Genomic DNA, 16,792 nt, shown 5'->3' with positions numbered 1-16,792 from the left:
AGCCAAGCCCTGGATCCAGGCATTACAGACACGGTCAATCAAGAGGTTATGATCGACCGTGTCAAAAGCGGCTGACAAATCCAGGAGAACCAGGGCCTGGGTAAGGCCTTTATCCGCCTCCCCTCTAAGATCATCCATAACTGTCAAGATGACTGACTCTGTAGAATGGGAGGGTCGAAACCCAGCCTGGTGGAAGTCCAAGACATGGGACTGTTCGACAAAAGTACTTAGTTGAGTTGAGACATGTGCCTCTAGAACCTTACCTAGGTAAGGTAATAAGGAGATCGGACAATAGTTACCAAGAGTAGATGGATCCGCGCCTAGCTTTTTTTAAGATAGGGATAATTTCCGCACTTTTAAAAAGGTCAGGAACAATGCCTGACATAAGTGACTTGTTAAGAAGAGAGTGGGGGATCTGGGCATTTAGAAAAAAACTTCCTGAAGGACGTGAGGAGGACAACAGTCAGTTGGAGAACCAGAGCCAACTTTTTTTTAAGTAAACCTAGGAAGGCCTCTTGAGAAATAGTGGGAATCAAAGTCAGCTGAGACCACGATCTACAAATATTGGGAACGTCTGTGGCGGTAGCAGAGGTCAAAATACTAGCCTTAATGGCAGTGATTTTCTCCATAAAATATGAGTTGAGAGAATCTCAGAGGAATTGTGAAGGAATCTGTTTCAACATGATTCTATCTGGTTTAGAGAGCTCATTTACTATTGAAAAAATATCTTTAGACTTGTTAGCTGAATTTAGAACCTTTTGTAGAAGAATAATCTGTTTTGGTTTGAAGAATAGAGTTTTTGTATTCTTTCATTTAAGTTAGTGTAAGTAATCTTGTCTTCTGCGTGATAGTGAAGTCTCCATCTACGTTCTGCTTGTCTCAACGCCAACTTCTTAGTCTTGAGATCATCAGAGAACCACCGCTGTGCATCGTGGGGTCTAAGAATCTTAGTGGACTTAAGAGGGGCAACGCAGCCGCATGTGGACTCAAGCCATAACTGGAAGTTCGCTGCCTGTGTTTGAACCGATTCCGATACAGACGGGACCGTAGCAGTTAAACGAGAGCAAAGGTGATCAATATTAGGGCTTCCCCAGTTTCTGGACTTGGAGTGATGATCCAATGAAGTACACGGGGAAATCAGGGGGGGGGGGGGGGGGTCGGTATAGATCGTCAAATTGGCTGTCCAGACTTGATCTAATGTGTCCCCCTTTATATGGGTGGCCTCATGCACATGTTGGGTGCAATTCATTCCGGACAGAAGCTCTGTCAGTACTTGTTCTGTGTGTATGTTGCACACAGCTGCTGTGTGAGTTGGCTTTTATGAGCCAGTCGTCCAGATAAGGGAAGACATGAATGTGCTGTCTTCTAAAGTGGGCCTCAACTACCTTGAATTGGTGTTGTTGACCAACTACCATGAACCGGAGGTATTCCCTGCGAGTGGGGTGAATGGGAATATGAAAGTAGGTGTCCTTTAAATCGAGAGTGGAGAGAAAGTCGCCCAGTTGAAGTAGTGGGAGTACCTGTTGGAGAGTGACCATGTGGAAGTGATCCGACTGAATGTAGAGATTTAGCGGTCTGACTTCCAATTTGGGCCTGAGAGATCCATCCTTCTTTGGAATTAGGAAATAGAGGGAGTAAACCCCTGTGCCTTGGTGAGGCAAGGGGACTGGTTCTACTGCATGTTTTTGTAATAGGGAGAGAACCTCTTGTTTGAGAAGTGTTAGATGTTCCGAGGACATTGGATGTTGTTTGGGAGGAATGTTTTGGGGGGGTAGAGGCGAGTTCCGGGCAGTAACCATACTGGATAATTTGTCTTACCCACTTGTCTGTTGTGATTGAATTCCAGACAGGTATGAACTGTGAGACGTCCCCCGACAGGAGTGGGATTATCGGGGGGAAGTGCAGGGAAGTTACTGTTTGGTTATAGGGGAGGTGCTGTTATTGTTGCCACGACCTCGTCCCTTACCATTGTTGCCTCTGTAGCCTCTGCAAAATTATCCTTTGGAGGACGTCTGAGTGGCGCTCTTATAGGACGAAGAGGGGTGTTCTGAGCCAATGGTTTTGGAGTCAACTCTGTAGAAGGAGCGTCGAAAAGAGCCTAGGGGAAGGGAATTGTAAGACCCCCATGGACTTAGTTTCCGTACCTTTTTTCTTCTTTTCTAAAGATGTGTCCACTGAGGGCCAGAAAAGATGCGGTTTATCAAAGGGCTGATTTAGAATAGCAGATTGTACCTTTTGTTTGAATCCGGAGACTCGGAGCCAAGTGTGCCTGCGCAACAAAACGCTAGTGTTAATGGCGCGAGATGCTGCATCAGCCGCGTTAAGCGCACATTAAATTGAGGTGTTTGTGATCAATTTCCCCTCTTGTATAAGGTTGGTGACCTTTTGTTTGTACTGGTCAGGAAGGTGTTCCATGAGCTTTTCAAGCTCATCATAGTGAGCCCTGTCGTCCCTGGCAAATAAAGCTTGGGCACTGGCAATTCGCCAAGGATTTGCAGCCTGTGATGCAATAAGTTTACCAGTTACCAGATGCGTCTATTAGCTTGGACTCCTTATCAGGGGGGGAGAGGGGGGGGGGGGAAGATATGCTATGGACCTGTGCATCACTTCAGCATTATTGAAATATGGTGGTGACAACCCTGGCCTCATGCACAGGCACAGATGTGCCACTATCATGGGAGGTGTGCCTCTTGGGACTGTATGTCAGATCTAAGAAAAATAGAGTTAGTTCGAAATTTCGAGACCTTGGTCTCATTACTGCAAAGCGTCTCATAACCAAAAGGTGGAAGGATGCACTTCCTCCGGAGGTAATTAGCTGGAGGCGTTCACTCACAGTGTGGGCTCAGGCGGATAGCAGCATTGCACAGAGGAGATAGCTGGGCTTCGTAAATTCCCTATGGCACAAGACTGGGATGAGCTGCTAGTTGCCTTCCAAGCTGTTGATCCGACAGAGCCAGGTGTCTCTCTGTTGGCCATTCCCTGATTGCCTAACCTAAACCCCCCACTACTCAGCAATTGGGAGCTGCACGCCTCTGAGCATATGATATTGATTTATGTTGTATCCCCTACTCTGCCACGGATAACTCCCCATATGCCCCCCCTCAGTCCCCAGGCATATGGACACAACTTGTCAGTGATGGCTCGGCCCTGCTATGAACATGGGGTTTACTATTGACTGAGTGTACGGATGCGTGGAAGTGCATTGACAATGCGTATTAATTTACGGTCCTGTGTGGTTAGTGTTAACCAAGGTTAGTGGGCGGCAACTGTTCCTTTAAATGTTTTAAGTTTCAGTTACGATTTGGCACTTTTGGGAAAAATATGCTTTGTTGGAAATCATCAGTGACCAATATGTGTGTTTTATTTACAATCATTTAAGGTCTGTCTCCTAATAAAAAGTGACTTGCCGGTGAGATCCAGCCGGTTCCGCACTGGATGAACCTGGCGCACGCACGTAAGCTCCTGTTAACACTGTATCACTATGATGTGTTTCTGGAAAATGCAGCAGAAAACGATAGCATTACCCGATGTTCTGTAATGTAGCTTGATAATGGGCGATAGCACACAGAGGCACTCCTGCGTATGCTCCAATATGATCTGCATGTCAATGCTCAGGACTATCACAAATGTGCTACATCTAAATTGTTGTGTCTGCTACTATTGTCTGGTAGCCGGGATTTGTATTTATAATGTTCACAGCAGAATGTAACCAATAGCTTCTTTTCCTTTGTATAGATTCAAATGGTCAGTCATGATAAATAAGTAAAATACCAATAAAGATATTTAAACAAAAAAATCAGGGGTGTGTCGCCTGTACTCTGCGAGTTTGCCCTCTTTCGTGCGTTAGACACCACAAGAGAATCCAAAGGGACCTGACCTTTAAAGTAAATTGGGTCATTGGGAGCTGCCTTATACTTTATCTATCCTGGTGTTTAGAATCCTGGCTCTGACCGGGTCCTTAAAAACTTCGGGGCCATGTCTGAGCATGCCTTTTAACATTGGCAAGGTGTGAGTGGACTTTTGCAAGGGTGCAAAAGTTTTGAGTAAAAAATCATCCTCCAAGGGATCAGAATGCAACTGTACCCCGGGGTATTGGGCAGCCCTATTAATAAGTTGGGCAAACCCAATATTGTCATCTGGTGGTGATGGCCTAGATGGATAGAGGTCCGGGTCATTATGTGAGTCGGGATCTGTGTTGTAGTCATCCCAAGGGTCTACATTGTGTGGGATGGTATATGCATCATCATCCTCATGTGGATCTATATTCACACCCCCATCGGTATGATCATCCTCAGTATCTGATGTTGAAGGTGAAAATATGTGGGAAGTGTGGTGGAGAAATGAGAAGATTTGGATCAGCTGGAGGAGAAAGAGGTGTTAGTACTCATCACCTTTCTTTAAGGGTATTGCAGGTTCCTCTCAAGTGTCCATTTTCATCTTTTTTGGAGGCTTGGCGACAACTTTGCCAGTCTCTGGATCAATAGAAAGAGTTTTTTGTTTGGGATCCAAAAAAATCAGGTACAAGTTGCATGGGTAAAATGTCTCTTATCGGTGCCGAAGATTTGGGGTCAAAATGTTCTTTGGACCGAGTCTGAGGCTTTCTGTGGGGTCTTGGCATCCTAAGGTTTTGTTCTAGAAGTTTGTGACTCAGACTTTTTCAGCTCCGACGATTTTTTCGGGTCCGAAGCAGTTATCGGCTCCGAAGATTTTCGGTTCCAAATATTTGTCTTTGTTATGTTTAGATGCCGAGGGCTTGGGTGTCGAGGCTGTCTTCAGTACATCTGTGGTTTTGTGCTTCAGCGCCAAAGGAGACTTTTCGGTACCGAAATGGGGTTGGCTCGAGCCAGAGTCGGAAGGCTTATGTTTAGGTCTCATAGCCGGGTCCGAGGGTGGGGCATCTGAGACATGTTGCCGGTGTTGATCCAAGCCAGAGGGCGAGGTTGTTACCGTAGCCTTAGGTTTGGTTTTGATGGGGAGAGGGGTTTTGGTACTCGCGGACCACTGAGCCGGGATGACTGTTTCGTCTTCGAAGTCAGATCGTCTGCTTCGGAGACGGAGATGTCTTCATCACCTTGTTGCTCTGACGGGACATTGGGATCTGCTCCGAAGATGTCCGGGATCGAGCTGCTTCCGCAAGACATTTCGTGACGATCACGGATGGTTTTCTTCGACCTGAAAGATGAACAGGCCTCGCAGTTCTCGTCTTCGTGCTCCGGGGAGAGGCAGAGGTTACAGACCTTGTGCAAGTCTGTGTATGGGAACTTAGCACCACACCCAGGGCATTTTTTGAAAGGAGTCCTTTCTATTGACTGCAGGCGTGGTGGGCGCGGATAGGCCCAACAGCCTGCGTCGAGGATTTCGTTTTTAACGATTGCGTCGAAAAGGAAATGCGATCGAGACAATACAGTCGAGTGGAGAGGGATTGCGCGTCAAACAGATTCGAAACCGATATCGACCCCGGGCACAGCAAGTCACATCCGAACCCGATGGCGGAAAAAACATATCTGGAGATGGAGTCGATGACCATGCGCACTATCGTCCTAAGGAGGAGTCACCTACCTTGTGACTACAAAAGACGTCTTCCAAGACAAAAACAAAGTGCAAACATCCGAGCCCAACACCAGATGGCGATCTATGCACAAGTATACGATCTACAGCTCGTATGCCTTGAACATACAGATTTCATAAATAAAAATGTGAAATAAGCAGATCAACCCCCATTAGCCCTGGCCACAGACAACACCTATTTACTCAATGGATCCAATGCATTTCAAATAAACAGTGTCAGCAACAGAGGTAAGGCACGTCTACTTCGGTCAGTGTGATTCCTGCCATTTCCAATCCCTAGTTAGGCCTTCACTGCTTTCTGAAGAGTACAGATCGAAAATCGTTGTGAGCATGTTCTTTTAGTACAGCGAGTAAACTTTGTACAGCGAGTAAACTTCAAGAAAGTTGACAGTTACTAAAAAGTGGGCCAACGGGTACAATTCCCACGCGAAACAGGACAAGCCGTAATTTAATAAAGCGATTTAGTACCAGTCAAGCAGCAGTGTGCAAGTAAATGTAAATTGTAAATTGATACTTGTATAGCGCACTTCTCACCCGCAAGGGTCTCAAGGCGCTTGTACGAATACCGCTGTGGAACACATCCTGGCTTTCCCTGTGAGGTGTCCACTCCTGGGCACCCCCAAGGTGGAGGCCAGGCATCCTTAGCGTTGTGGGGGCCGTTGTGGAGATTAAGCAAGCTATTGCCCAGAGTTGCAGAGTGGGACTCCATGATAGGAATAGGCACCAAGGCGAGAATCGTCAGGTCTGTGGAATTTTTTTGAGGCAAAGACCCGCCGAGGCAGGGAATTGAACCCTGGTCCCGGGCCAGACCTCTGCATCAGGGTCTGCCGCTCTAACCATTGAGCCACACTTCTCCACATGTGTAGTATCAGAACAAAAGATTTGAGGGACTCATTAGCTTCCACTAATCGAGATCATATTCTGGGATGTAAAAGAAGCTGAAATAAGGGCTGTGAAAATACATAGAGGTTTGTCAACCTGTTCACAGGGTAGCACCTCCTGTGCGATGGACAACTTGTGTGCAAAGCTGGAGTTTCTGCCAGATGCGGTGTCAGTCTGTGACGCAACTCCCTTACATTGTCAGATGCCTACCAGTTTTAAACTACCTGGGTGACCTATAGTTAGCAGAAGCACAAAGACCATGTGGCATTAAATTTAGAAAGGAATAAATGGTGGAATGTGAAAATAACAGATTGGTCAAATGACCTCAGGGACAACAGTCCACAAAGAGTTGGGACGGATTGTGCCAACTCATCCACAACAAACATGTCCTGGCCTCGGGTATCCTGGCAGTAGAACGAATCAAGGCAGAATACAACTTAACTAAAAGGCTGACATAGATTTTCAAATTTGAAAGTGACTGGACAGTTCAACAACTTGCATACCAATAGTAAGATTCCCTTGACTGCAAGGCACTTCTGAGACATCTGAAAAAAAATCGGGGTTGGATTTTGACCAGTTAGGCCTCTAGAGTTGATTTGTTCTTTGAAGGGGTTTGTGCACTCCAGCTGGAATGTTACCTTGAGTCCAACAATTGCTTTAATATTGCCTCATCTTGACTAAGGGTTTACATTTAGGCAGGTTGCACTGCCAAGTGCACCAGATTTTCTTCAGGTTACAGACAAAGGCTGGTGAATTTGTCCACCTTCTTTGATACCATCATGTACGGGCAATGCACAGTCTGAGTTACCGTGACAGGGTGATCACTGCACTGATCAAAAGTGAGATCCTGCTTCAAAGGCCCAGTCTCATACAAGCCTAAATGTGTTACAATGCATCTCCTGTTGGAGTCTTACAGAATCTGTTAGTTCTGTGCTGCTGCCAACAATGTGTAACACTTCATCCCAAAAAATGGGTTGCAGAGTTACAGCTTCGAATTTCTCTGAAATGGACATGCTAAAGTTAATCAACTTTGCACCTTACATACGGAGACATCTGTAACCATCTGCAAGCAGAACAAGCTTCTATTGTGAGGGATAGAATGAGTACCTGAAAACTAACCCAGACAAGCCTAATGTCACAAACAGGCTTCTATTCTCTTCAATGATTTCAATCAAAATAAATCTCAATACTATCTTTGTTTCAGAGACACAACCCTGGTGATCGGTTACACTGCTTACCGATGTAAGCTGTTCGGGCTACCCTCACAGTGGTGTGTTACAGGCATCTGCTTTAAGATCATACAGCTGTGCCTTTGCATCAATGATGAGGATCAAGTTTACTGATTTTTGTGTAGCTTCTTTTAAAGTCTTAAAGAACTAGACGGTCTCGATGACTGAAACTGATAGGTGAAACTATTTTATCACAATCCCCAATGGAGAACGGAACCGGTCGATGTCATCATAAGCTGAATCAGCCTGTGGAGGGTCGGTGGGGGGTGCCGAAGGTCACAATAATTCTATTCATCTGTCTCAGTTCTCAGATGTTCTTGAAACTCTCCTTTGAGATCTGTAGACTTGGATGAGTCTATACCCCAACTTGGTATGTGAGTTAGTGGCAGACGTAGCAGAGGATGCATCACAGACTGTGGAGGTGGTTGAGGGTGAATCTGAGGAGGTGGAGGCCGAGGTGCGCACCTCTATAGAAGGTGGCACTGGCGGGAATCTATTAAAATTGTCTTGCATCATTCAATTCAAGTTGACAATCAAGTCACAGGTTCTAACCATTGTTGGTATTCAGGGCCCTCATAGAATTCATCAATGCCTATCTATCATAAGGCAGATGGCAGAAACACCACGGAGATCCCCCACCATCATCCTGGAAGTATCTTTGTCCTTCATGATAGTCATGATCATACCAGTCACCTTCATCATCATCCTTACACTTCTCATTATTTAGGGATGAACTTGTGGCTATTCCTTCGGCTGCTCATTCTGCGACTGCCATTCAGTATCTAGGGAACTTGCTTAGAATGGTGATGGAATCTGGTTTGGGGAAGTGTCCGCAGGATGGAAAGCTCTCTTTCGGGCAATGGAGGCAAAGGAACAATTTTCCTCTTTGGTGCAGTCTACAGTGAGGTCTTAGATGGAGGTACTGTAATCAGTGCTACTGAATTGCATATGGCGGGGTCCAAATTGAGGTGTCATAGTGTGAAAAATAACTATGGACTGGGATGCGGTCCAAAGTAATTTACCAGGGGCTGAGATTATTTCAAGCATTCCATCCTCTCATTACACTGGATAGCCCTAAGTGGGACGGTGATGCCCAAACGTGGGTCATGTGAACACTGTCTCTGGAATCAAGCTATACCTGGCTGATGAGCCCTAACCAGGGCAGAACCGGTCCTAGGTTGCTTGCATTCAGGTTCAGAGAGGAACGGGCCAGGCAGTTCTCTCTGGGCCGCAATCACTGGAGCAGGGTCAAAACTGATTTGCATATGGCTGGGCCAAACTGAGCTGGCATGGTGTGCAAAATAACAATGGACTGCGATGCAGTGCAGTCATTTGCTGTGCCTGAAATGGATTCAAGCATTCCATAGATCCGTTTGTATACTTTACTGTAGACAGTGATGCCACAGACGATGGTGTAGTCTACAATGGTGCTGTCCTTGGCTTGCTCACTGAGGGTACTATCAAAGGTAGATGTTGGCCTGTGGTTGACAAAGCAGAGCAATATAGGAATCTTCTCAGGCGTGGTCTATGGTGCCCTCGTCGATAGGTTGATAGTGTTGATGTGATTGCTTTCTTTGCCGGAAGATAACCTTGTGGTCCAAATGTTTTCTGGCAGGTTTCTTAGACGCCTTAACAGGATGTTCTTCTGAAGTAGACGTTTTCTTCTCAGATTTTTCTTTTAGGTTCTCTCTCGCCCTCAATGAGGTACTTTGAAGTTTTCTTATCTTCATGCGAGAGCTGTGTGCTGAGTTCTCAATCAGAAGATAGCTGGTCACATCGCTCTTTTCTTTGAAGTCAAATGAGTAGCTTCCTTCTCTGTAATTGTGTTTTTGCTGGACATTTTCTGCACATCTTGCACGCCACTGGTTTGTGCAGAGGGTAGAGGCAGTAGAAAGAATCAGGAAAGGGTTCAACGCGAAACAGCCTCTTTCTTCCTACATGAACTACAAGCACTAAAAGTAGCTTTTTTAGGTGATTCAACCAATATATTCCACAGACGCTCCTACTTTTTCCTCTTTCTTGGGGAGGAGGGGGGGGGGGGAATATTCTGAGGCAGAGTTGGAAGAAAATCTCTAAGGAGAGGTAAACCAGAAAAAAATATGGAAAACCAAGAAATTAAGATCTCTGAGCAGAACTCAGGAGGGACTCCCTTCCACAGTAAGCGCAGTGTAAATCTGATTCCATGGAGAGGGGGAGGTGGGTGGACCCTCACCTCATTGGCTGAAAGTTTGGGTCTTCTAAAACAGTGACTTGATTACTAATGTAGAGTTTCATGTTGTTTCAAAAATAATTATCTCTGTGCTACTAATTAAACCTGAAGAGCTGTTGAAAACTAGGCACAGACAACAACTGCCTTAATATCTATGTGTTTAACCGTGCACACTCCAATTTGTGCTGGATTTCAGTGAGGGTGTGAATTCAGCAAACAATGGCCCGGGTGTATGTTAAAGGTATTAGATGGTTTTGGCTCATGATCTGAATAGATCTGGGTTTGCCTGCAGTGGTCTGGGCACTACAATCTGATGTTCTCAAGAGCAACAGGACTACACCAATTGAAGGTCTTCAATTGAGCGTGCAGTGGTCATCTCTTCTGAAGAAAAGCACCCAAGACTTCGTGGCCAAAAACGTGCACTGGAGAGCTAGAAAAACTCATGAACAGAGTGTGTGCTTTGGTGACATATACAACATTCATTCCCACATCTTTGTTTTCCTATTTTCTCTAGTACCAGCCCCTTCTGCCTAATGTTAACATATTTTACAGTACGCTTTATAGATATGTATTCTTACTCCAATCCACAGAGAGGGCACTGGAGCACAAATGAAGATGGAGGGAGACATAAGTTCTTAACTGAGCAGTTTAATATGGCACATTAGCTCAGATAGGTGAAGAGCTTTACATAGTAACAGCAACAGCGACAAACGTCTTACATCGAACAAGAAGATGGAATGGGGAGTGAACAGAGTACAGGAGAGAAGAGGGGACAGGCGGAAGCAGATGTTAGTGGGTGTGGGCAGGTGAGGAGCCACATTGGTGAACAACAAAGGAGAGAGAAAGTGTACACAATTGACCCATTTGAGGTAGTTAACTGAGACAAATACAGTCTGATGAGATGAGTCTTTACATGACTGGCCATTTGTCAGAAGGATGAGAGTTACAGATGAGAGAGGCAGGTCCACACAAACACTGATGCAATGTATGAGAGGTTCTGTACTGGGTAATTTTTCAGAAGGGTACATTTGCTCCCAAGTTCTCTCATTACACTGGATAGCTTAAGGAGAATAGCCAGGTAAGGTGGAAAGTCAGTTTAGCTCGACTAGGATTGAAGTGATGGCTGAATTACCTTGATGAAGAGAGAAGCTGATATGCGCTCCATAAAAACCCTTGTAAGTCTGGCAGTGGCTTGTAAAATTTTAGAGGTAAAAAAGGACAGACTGAAGTGCCTGCAAGAACAGCGTTGTCTAAGTCCAGACAGTATAGATTTAGAACATTAGGCACTGTTTTTAGATGGGCAGGTGGTAGAAGCATTTTCTTCAGGGTATGTCGGTAAAAGATAGATACTTCGGCGATTTTGTTTGCATTAGCGATCACAAGAGACGAAATAGGGGGTAAAAGGGGGAGAGCATCCTGGAATGTTTAGTTGCTTCAACAGATTAGGATTGAAGATCTTTATACATGTATGTTAGAACAAGATGAACCCTGTCTCTTTGGGACAGAGTTTGGACATTTTCAAACATCCTAAGTCTGAAAGTTCAGGAAGATCATTCAGACAGTGAGGATGCAGATTTCAAATAAATCTGAGTGTTATTGGCATGTTGATGAACAGATATCTGTTCCTTCACAAATTTCCACATGGGTTCCAAGCAGAGATGAAAGAGCTGGGGCCAGAATGGAGCCTGGCAGACCCTCACAGATGATAAAGGTGGGGGTCAGAAATGTTGCCATCCATCATTATAATTTGAAGAAATAAAACTGCAGAGAAGATAGAAAGATGGGGGAATTAAGCTTGAATTAATCAACCCTGGGTTGAGATTTTTAGACAAAAGAGAACCATTATATGCAAATGACACCCAAAATGAACAGCACAGCTACTCAAGCAGCAATAATGAGAAATGTAATCTTTGCTTACTTGGTTTCCCTTTCCCTGACCTTTCCATTTAAACTCACGTGTTTGTGGAAATATTTTGTCCAGAATTGCATCTTCTCCATTTGTGAAGAGCTAATGAAATAAGCTACACTTGTGTCTCCGTTTTGAAGAAGTTGAACTACTACATGCTGGCGACAAAAAAGGAACAATCCAAGATACACGATATTTTCTAGAACAGGAATTTCCGGCTGCTCTAAGAATACAAAAAATGTGCTGCGTCTCAAGAAGGACTTTCAGTTTTTGAAAAGCAAAGGGGGGGGGGTTGCTTGAGATTGAGATGGACTTGATACAAGGCTAAACACATCCTTTAATTTCCAGAACCGTAGCTCATGCCTGCTAGAAAACAAGTGGTACCCACCGCTGCATGAATAACACCATCATGTTAATAACACCAGTAGCACTTCTGATCAGGATGCATACGTCACACCTTACCTGTGTTGGATCGCTGCAGCAAAGTGTGCTTAGACAGTCCACCGGCCAAACTGCTTGATAACGGCACAGAGAGTGACTTGTACAGTGCAGTCTCGCGATGCTCTTTGAATCGCTCAGCAGCCATAAGCGCATTGGATAGCTCTTGGAGAGGCATATTGTCAATATCAGAGGAAAAGGGGCTCAATGGGTTCTCCAAGCTCATCAGCCAACTGGTATTGCCTGAAAAGTGAAAGCATAAAGATCTTATTAGTTACTTCTCCGAATTCAAATGAAATGTTTAAAGAACAATATAAACTATAAGCAAAAGTCTTGAACAAAGGGAGGTCCAGATAAAAGTACAAACTAAAAGGCTATTATGGGACAGGGACACAACGACATCCAGCCCTACTTCCGGATAAAGCGCACACAGGCCCGTACCAAAGCGGCCCCTAAAGCGTGGACTACTACCTCATTTTACTGCTCTCCTCCACAAGGAATGTGATCTCATGCCCTGAAGAAGTTCATTTTATGAACAAAACGCGTCGGCTGGCAACCTCTTTTTCGAAAAAAAAGAATTACTCAAGACTTTTTAACATCACAAGACTCATTGACTAATTGCCTACCACTTGTCACGATAACGAGCAGTGCACCACTCCACAAGTCCTATTTCCTCACTTATCTGCACAGCAGTTGGCACTCAACGACGGCAAGTGCTGGAGCAGTTTTGTGCACACTCAACCTAGATGGACTACCTTTTTACAACAAGGGAACAACACAGGGAGGTCAGCACCAGGAGATCCAGGATTTGACTGGGGTGAGTGATCAGCCACCCCACAGTCAGCGAGGGTCTCCAAATGAGGCACTAGAGTGGAATATGGCGCAGGGGACCATCAAAGAGAGGAAGAGGTGCGTGACAGAGCGGGTAGAATCTGAGACTTCAGAAGACATCTGTCTCTACTATGTCACCCTCCCTACAAAGATCATTAATGGGGAGAAAACAAGTCGGGCATGGTGGAGAGAAGGTCTGGCCCCACTAAGAGAAAGGAAGAAGTAGGCACAGCTGCAGCGAAAGGCCCAGTTTTCAGTTAGGTTGCAAAGCAGGAGCCTAGAGTTGCCAGAAGACCTCACAAGGAGAAGAGCCTGCAGGCTGGACACCAGAGGGGAGGGGGGAGGGAGGGGTGGGTGGAGGGGGGAGGGAGGGGTGGGTGGAGGGGGGGGGGCTACCAAATCTAAATAGTTGGATTGCTTGATTGGGGGAGAAATGCAGAGAAACAATCAGTGAAATCTGAAATCAGGACATGGTTTTGAACTTTATGCGGTTACCCAGGGAGGCGGATAAGATCTCCAGAAGGAGTCCTCATGGGCTAAACGTCCTTGAGGGGAATGAGCTGAACTTCCTTGAGGTGGAATTAGAGAATCCTTTTCAGTCATTGGACCAACCATCATTCTTCTGCAACCACAATGCAGATAAATAACATACTAGGAGGAAGAGAAGTAACATGGGGACAATTAACAGAACACCAGACAACCATGGTCCTCTTAAGAGGCAGTGGGCACGTGCACTGGAAAGTTAACCTTCCCTGAATCCGTCGGCAACCTGAACCTCAAAGTCCAAGTAAAAAGCTCGGCAAGTGGGAGAAACCGGTGATTTCCATATGGATGAATGAGTTTCAGAACTGGAGCAGGCATAGCAGGAACCTACCCATAAATTGGAAGACCTTGAGAATAGGGAACAGTGTAACTAGTGCTTTTTCAGTGTCTGAGGAATGAGAGGTGACCTCAGGAGGGAGGAGGAACTCTAGTCAAGGATATAATCAACTCCTCCTTTGCAGAAAAGGGAGGGCTAGACACCTTGACAAAGCACACACAGACGCCAACAACACACTCGTTTCCATCTACAATACAGAGAAACCAAAGATCATATCGAAGCTGCATGGCAGAGATACCATAGGCTCCAAGGGGGATTACGGTGACATTACTTCAAGATCTTTCAATACACATGCACTCCAAAAGAGGAACGTATAAGCCTCACAGTGGCTGAGGTAGAAGAACATTAAATATAGCTGGGGTAGTCCCTTCAGCTTTCAAATGCTGTGCTATCACTGCACCACGTACCAAGACATAGCGAGAATGATTGAAGAACTGACTAATAGAAAAGTTGTTGCACTCTGTACGGCCCATGAGGGAGAAGAAAGTATATATGCAGCCGAACAGAAGATTTCAGAGAGACAGAAATTTCTTCAGATCAAGCCCACCACCCTTCACCACGAAAGGATGGAGAGGAGTGGTAGTGGATGTCGAGAGAGTGGAAGGAGAAACAAAGCCAGATAATACAAGTTGAGTCACTCCGTGGATCCAGACGGTCTATGTGGCTCCTAAAGAGCTGAAGCACCCTGAATGTGTGCTAAAGCATTACACTTATGCAGGTTTAATAGGAGTGTTGAACAAGTTACTTACCACTGGTAACACTCTTTCTGGTGGATACTCTAACTTTAGATCCTCATCTTTAGAATATAGTCCAGGCGCCAGACCAGATCCAGAAAGCTTTAAGCAATGGTCCTGTACACAGCGAGGTGGTACCGTGCAGCTCCCCACCCGGTCCGCACCACCTCAGAAATGACAGAGCGAAGAAGAATATTATGAATCCACCCCCTGTGCTGCTTCACTCTTTCTAGGCCCTCAAACGCAGAGCATTTATCAATTATTGGTACTAGTGTGCAGATCTCTTACTTAGGACCTTTAGAGGATTTAAAAACAGGCCACTCAACTAAATATCAGGTGGGAGGATTCTACAGTTCAAGTGTCAACCAGAAAGAACGTTACTGAAGGTAAGTAACGTGTTCTTCTGATGGATACTTCTAACTGCAGATTCTTCACCTTTAGAACACAAAGCGGTACCTTCCAAAGGTGAATAGACCATGGAATGGACTCAGACCAAAACTGGGTGAATTGACCTACTAGTCCGAATTGGCTGTCAAGGCAGTAGTGCTTTCCAAACATTTGCACAGACACCCACTTTGCAGCCGGGAAGATGTCAAAGACAGACTCTGCATGCCAAAGAACTTTTGATGACATGAGTTTGAGATGGTCGAGAAGCATTCAGTGGTCCACAGCTTAGGAACATTGGCCTTGGGAGTCCAGATCAAGGTGTTTACAGCTTTAAGAAGATGTGAGTCAGCAGATGCCGCAGGTACTGTTAAAGGGTTTGATAAGGTCAGGAAGAAGGCTGTAGTATACTCTGATATCCCGGCTTTGAGTTTTAAAAATCTGCAGGATGCTCTTCCAGTGTCCATGTGGGCAGAGGAGCGTTGCCCCACTGCTTTCTAGCAGTGCTAAAAGCAGAAACATAAAATTGTATTTTAAATACTATTTTATGGTTCTGCTTCTTGCACTGCGAGAAAGCAGAAGGGTTTGGTGGGTGCGGGCGGGTGGGTGGGTGAGCGGGCCGTCCTCCTGTAGGGCAGTGGAGGAGTGGCTTACCCACCCTGAGTGCGCTGACTGTTTGGTCGGCCCCAGGGCCGACCAAACCAGTCATACGCACTCTGGATTTTCTCCATGTAGGCTGCATGCAGCCTACATGGAGAAAATGGCCTCCACATAGATGCCTTTGTGATCGGCGTCCCAGCCAATAGCAACACTGCCATTGTAGTGTTGTGATTGGCTGAGGGGATGGGTGGGAGGCTCCCTGGTTCCTGGCAGGAGCAGAGAAGCAGTGAGACGCATAAGACGCGGGACCGGACAGGGCTGGCTAAGCCAAGTTAATAAAACATTTTTAAAAATGACATTAAAACTCGCCCCTCTCCCCGCGCGACCTTCCCCACCCGTGAGTTATGCCGGCCGCGACTCTGTGTCTCCCTATCTTTAACAGCATACCTTTAACTGCTGTCTTATATAATGCATCCACTAAACTGCTCTATTGTGAAGGTGACTTAAACATTACTTGTTATGTTAAGTAGTTTGTTGAGCACAATTGTCATCTCGAGAGGTGGCATATAATCAGCGAGTGAGAACCTGAATATCCAATAAAGTGAGTGTACATGGAAAGTTAACACTAAACAAGTGCACAGTTCTCACTCATTCCTGCATTAATCCTTCCCAGAGAATCATCTCCTTCACCAACATTATCCCACACTCACAGCATTATCACACTCTCAGCCCATTACCGACTTATACACAAGTCTACCATTTTCTAAGCATTGCTACATGCAACATTTTTTTAAATTCATGCTACTGTGCTGCATCCACTATGAGCTCTAACTATATTTCCTACTCAAGGCATGAAGAAAAGAGGTGAATGGTCATGGGGTGGAAGGGGATAAGAAATACGCTAGACACCATTGAGGATTCCCAAGACAGCACCCATTTGTTTTAGCCAGGTGAATGCTCAGCCTGCCCCTTGAGCAGCAGTTGAAAACTAGAGTGGTGAGGCTATGAAGCTGAAAAGCTGCGGGCGAGAGGCAGCTGTTTCAGAGCCTTGGTAGGGGTTTTCACCTTTGGAAGATACTTGGAACAATGCTTGATGTGGTAGAGCAAAGTGAGTTGGACCGTACAGATGTG

General features: G+C 45.5%; 1 protein-coding gene across 4 annotated transcripts in view; it reads right to left on the bottom strand.

Annotated features, from left to right (window-relative positions):
- The window catches only part of TSC2 (TSC complex subunit 2), a 243,100-nt gene that overhangs the window by 36,843 nt on the left and 189,465 nt on the right, over nt 1–16,792 (bottom strand). For all 4 annotated transcript variants that reach the window (XM_085629402.1, XM_085629403.1, XM_085629404.1 and 1 more), the window contains one exon: nt 12,257–12,475. In XM_085629402.1, the coding sequence (XP_085485528.1) occupies nt 12,257–12,475 (219 nt within the window). The remainder of the gene's footprint in view (nt 1–12,256; nt 12,476–16,792) is intronic.

The sequence above is a fragment of the Triturus cristatus genome, chromosome 10, assembly GCF_964204655.1.
Source record: "Triturus cristatus chromosome 10, aTriCri1.1, whole genome shotgun sequence".
NCBI lineage: Eukaryota > Metazoa > Chordata > Amphibia > Caudata > Salamandridae > Triturus > Triturus cristatus.
Note: the sequence above shows the minus strand (reverse complement) of the source record. Positions and strands in the feature narration are given on the sequence as shown.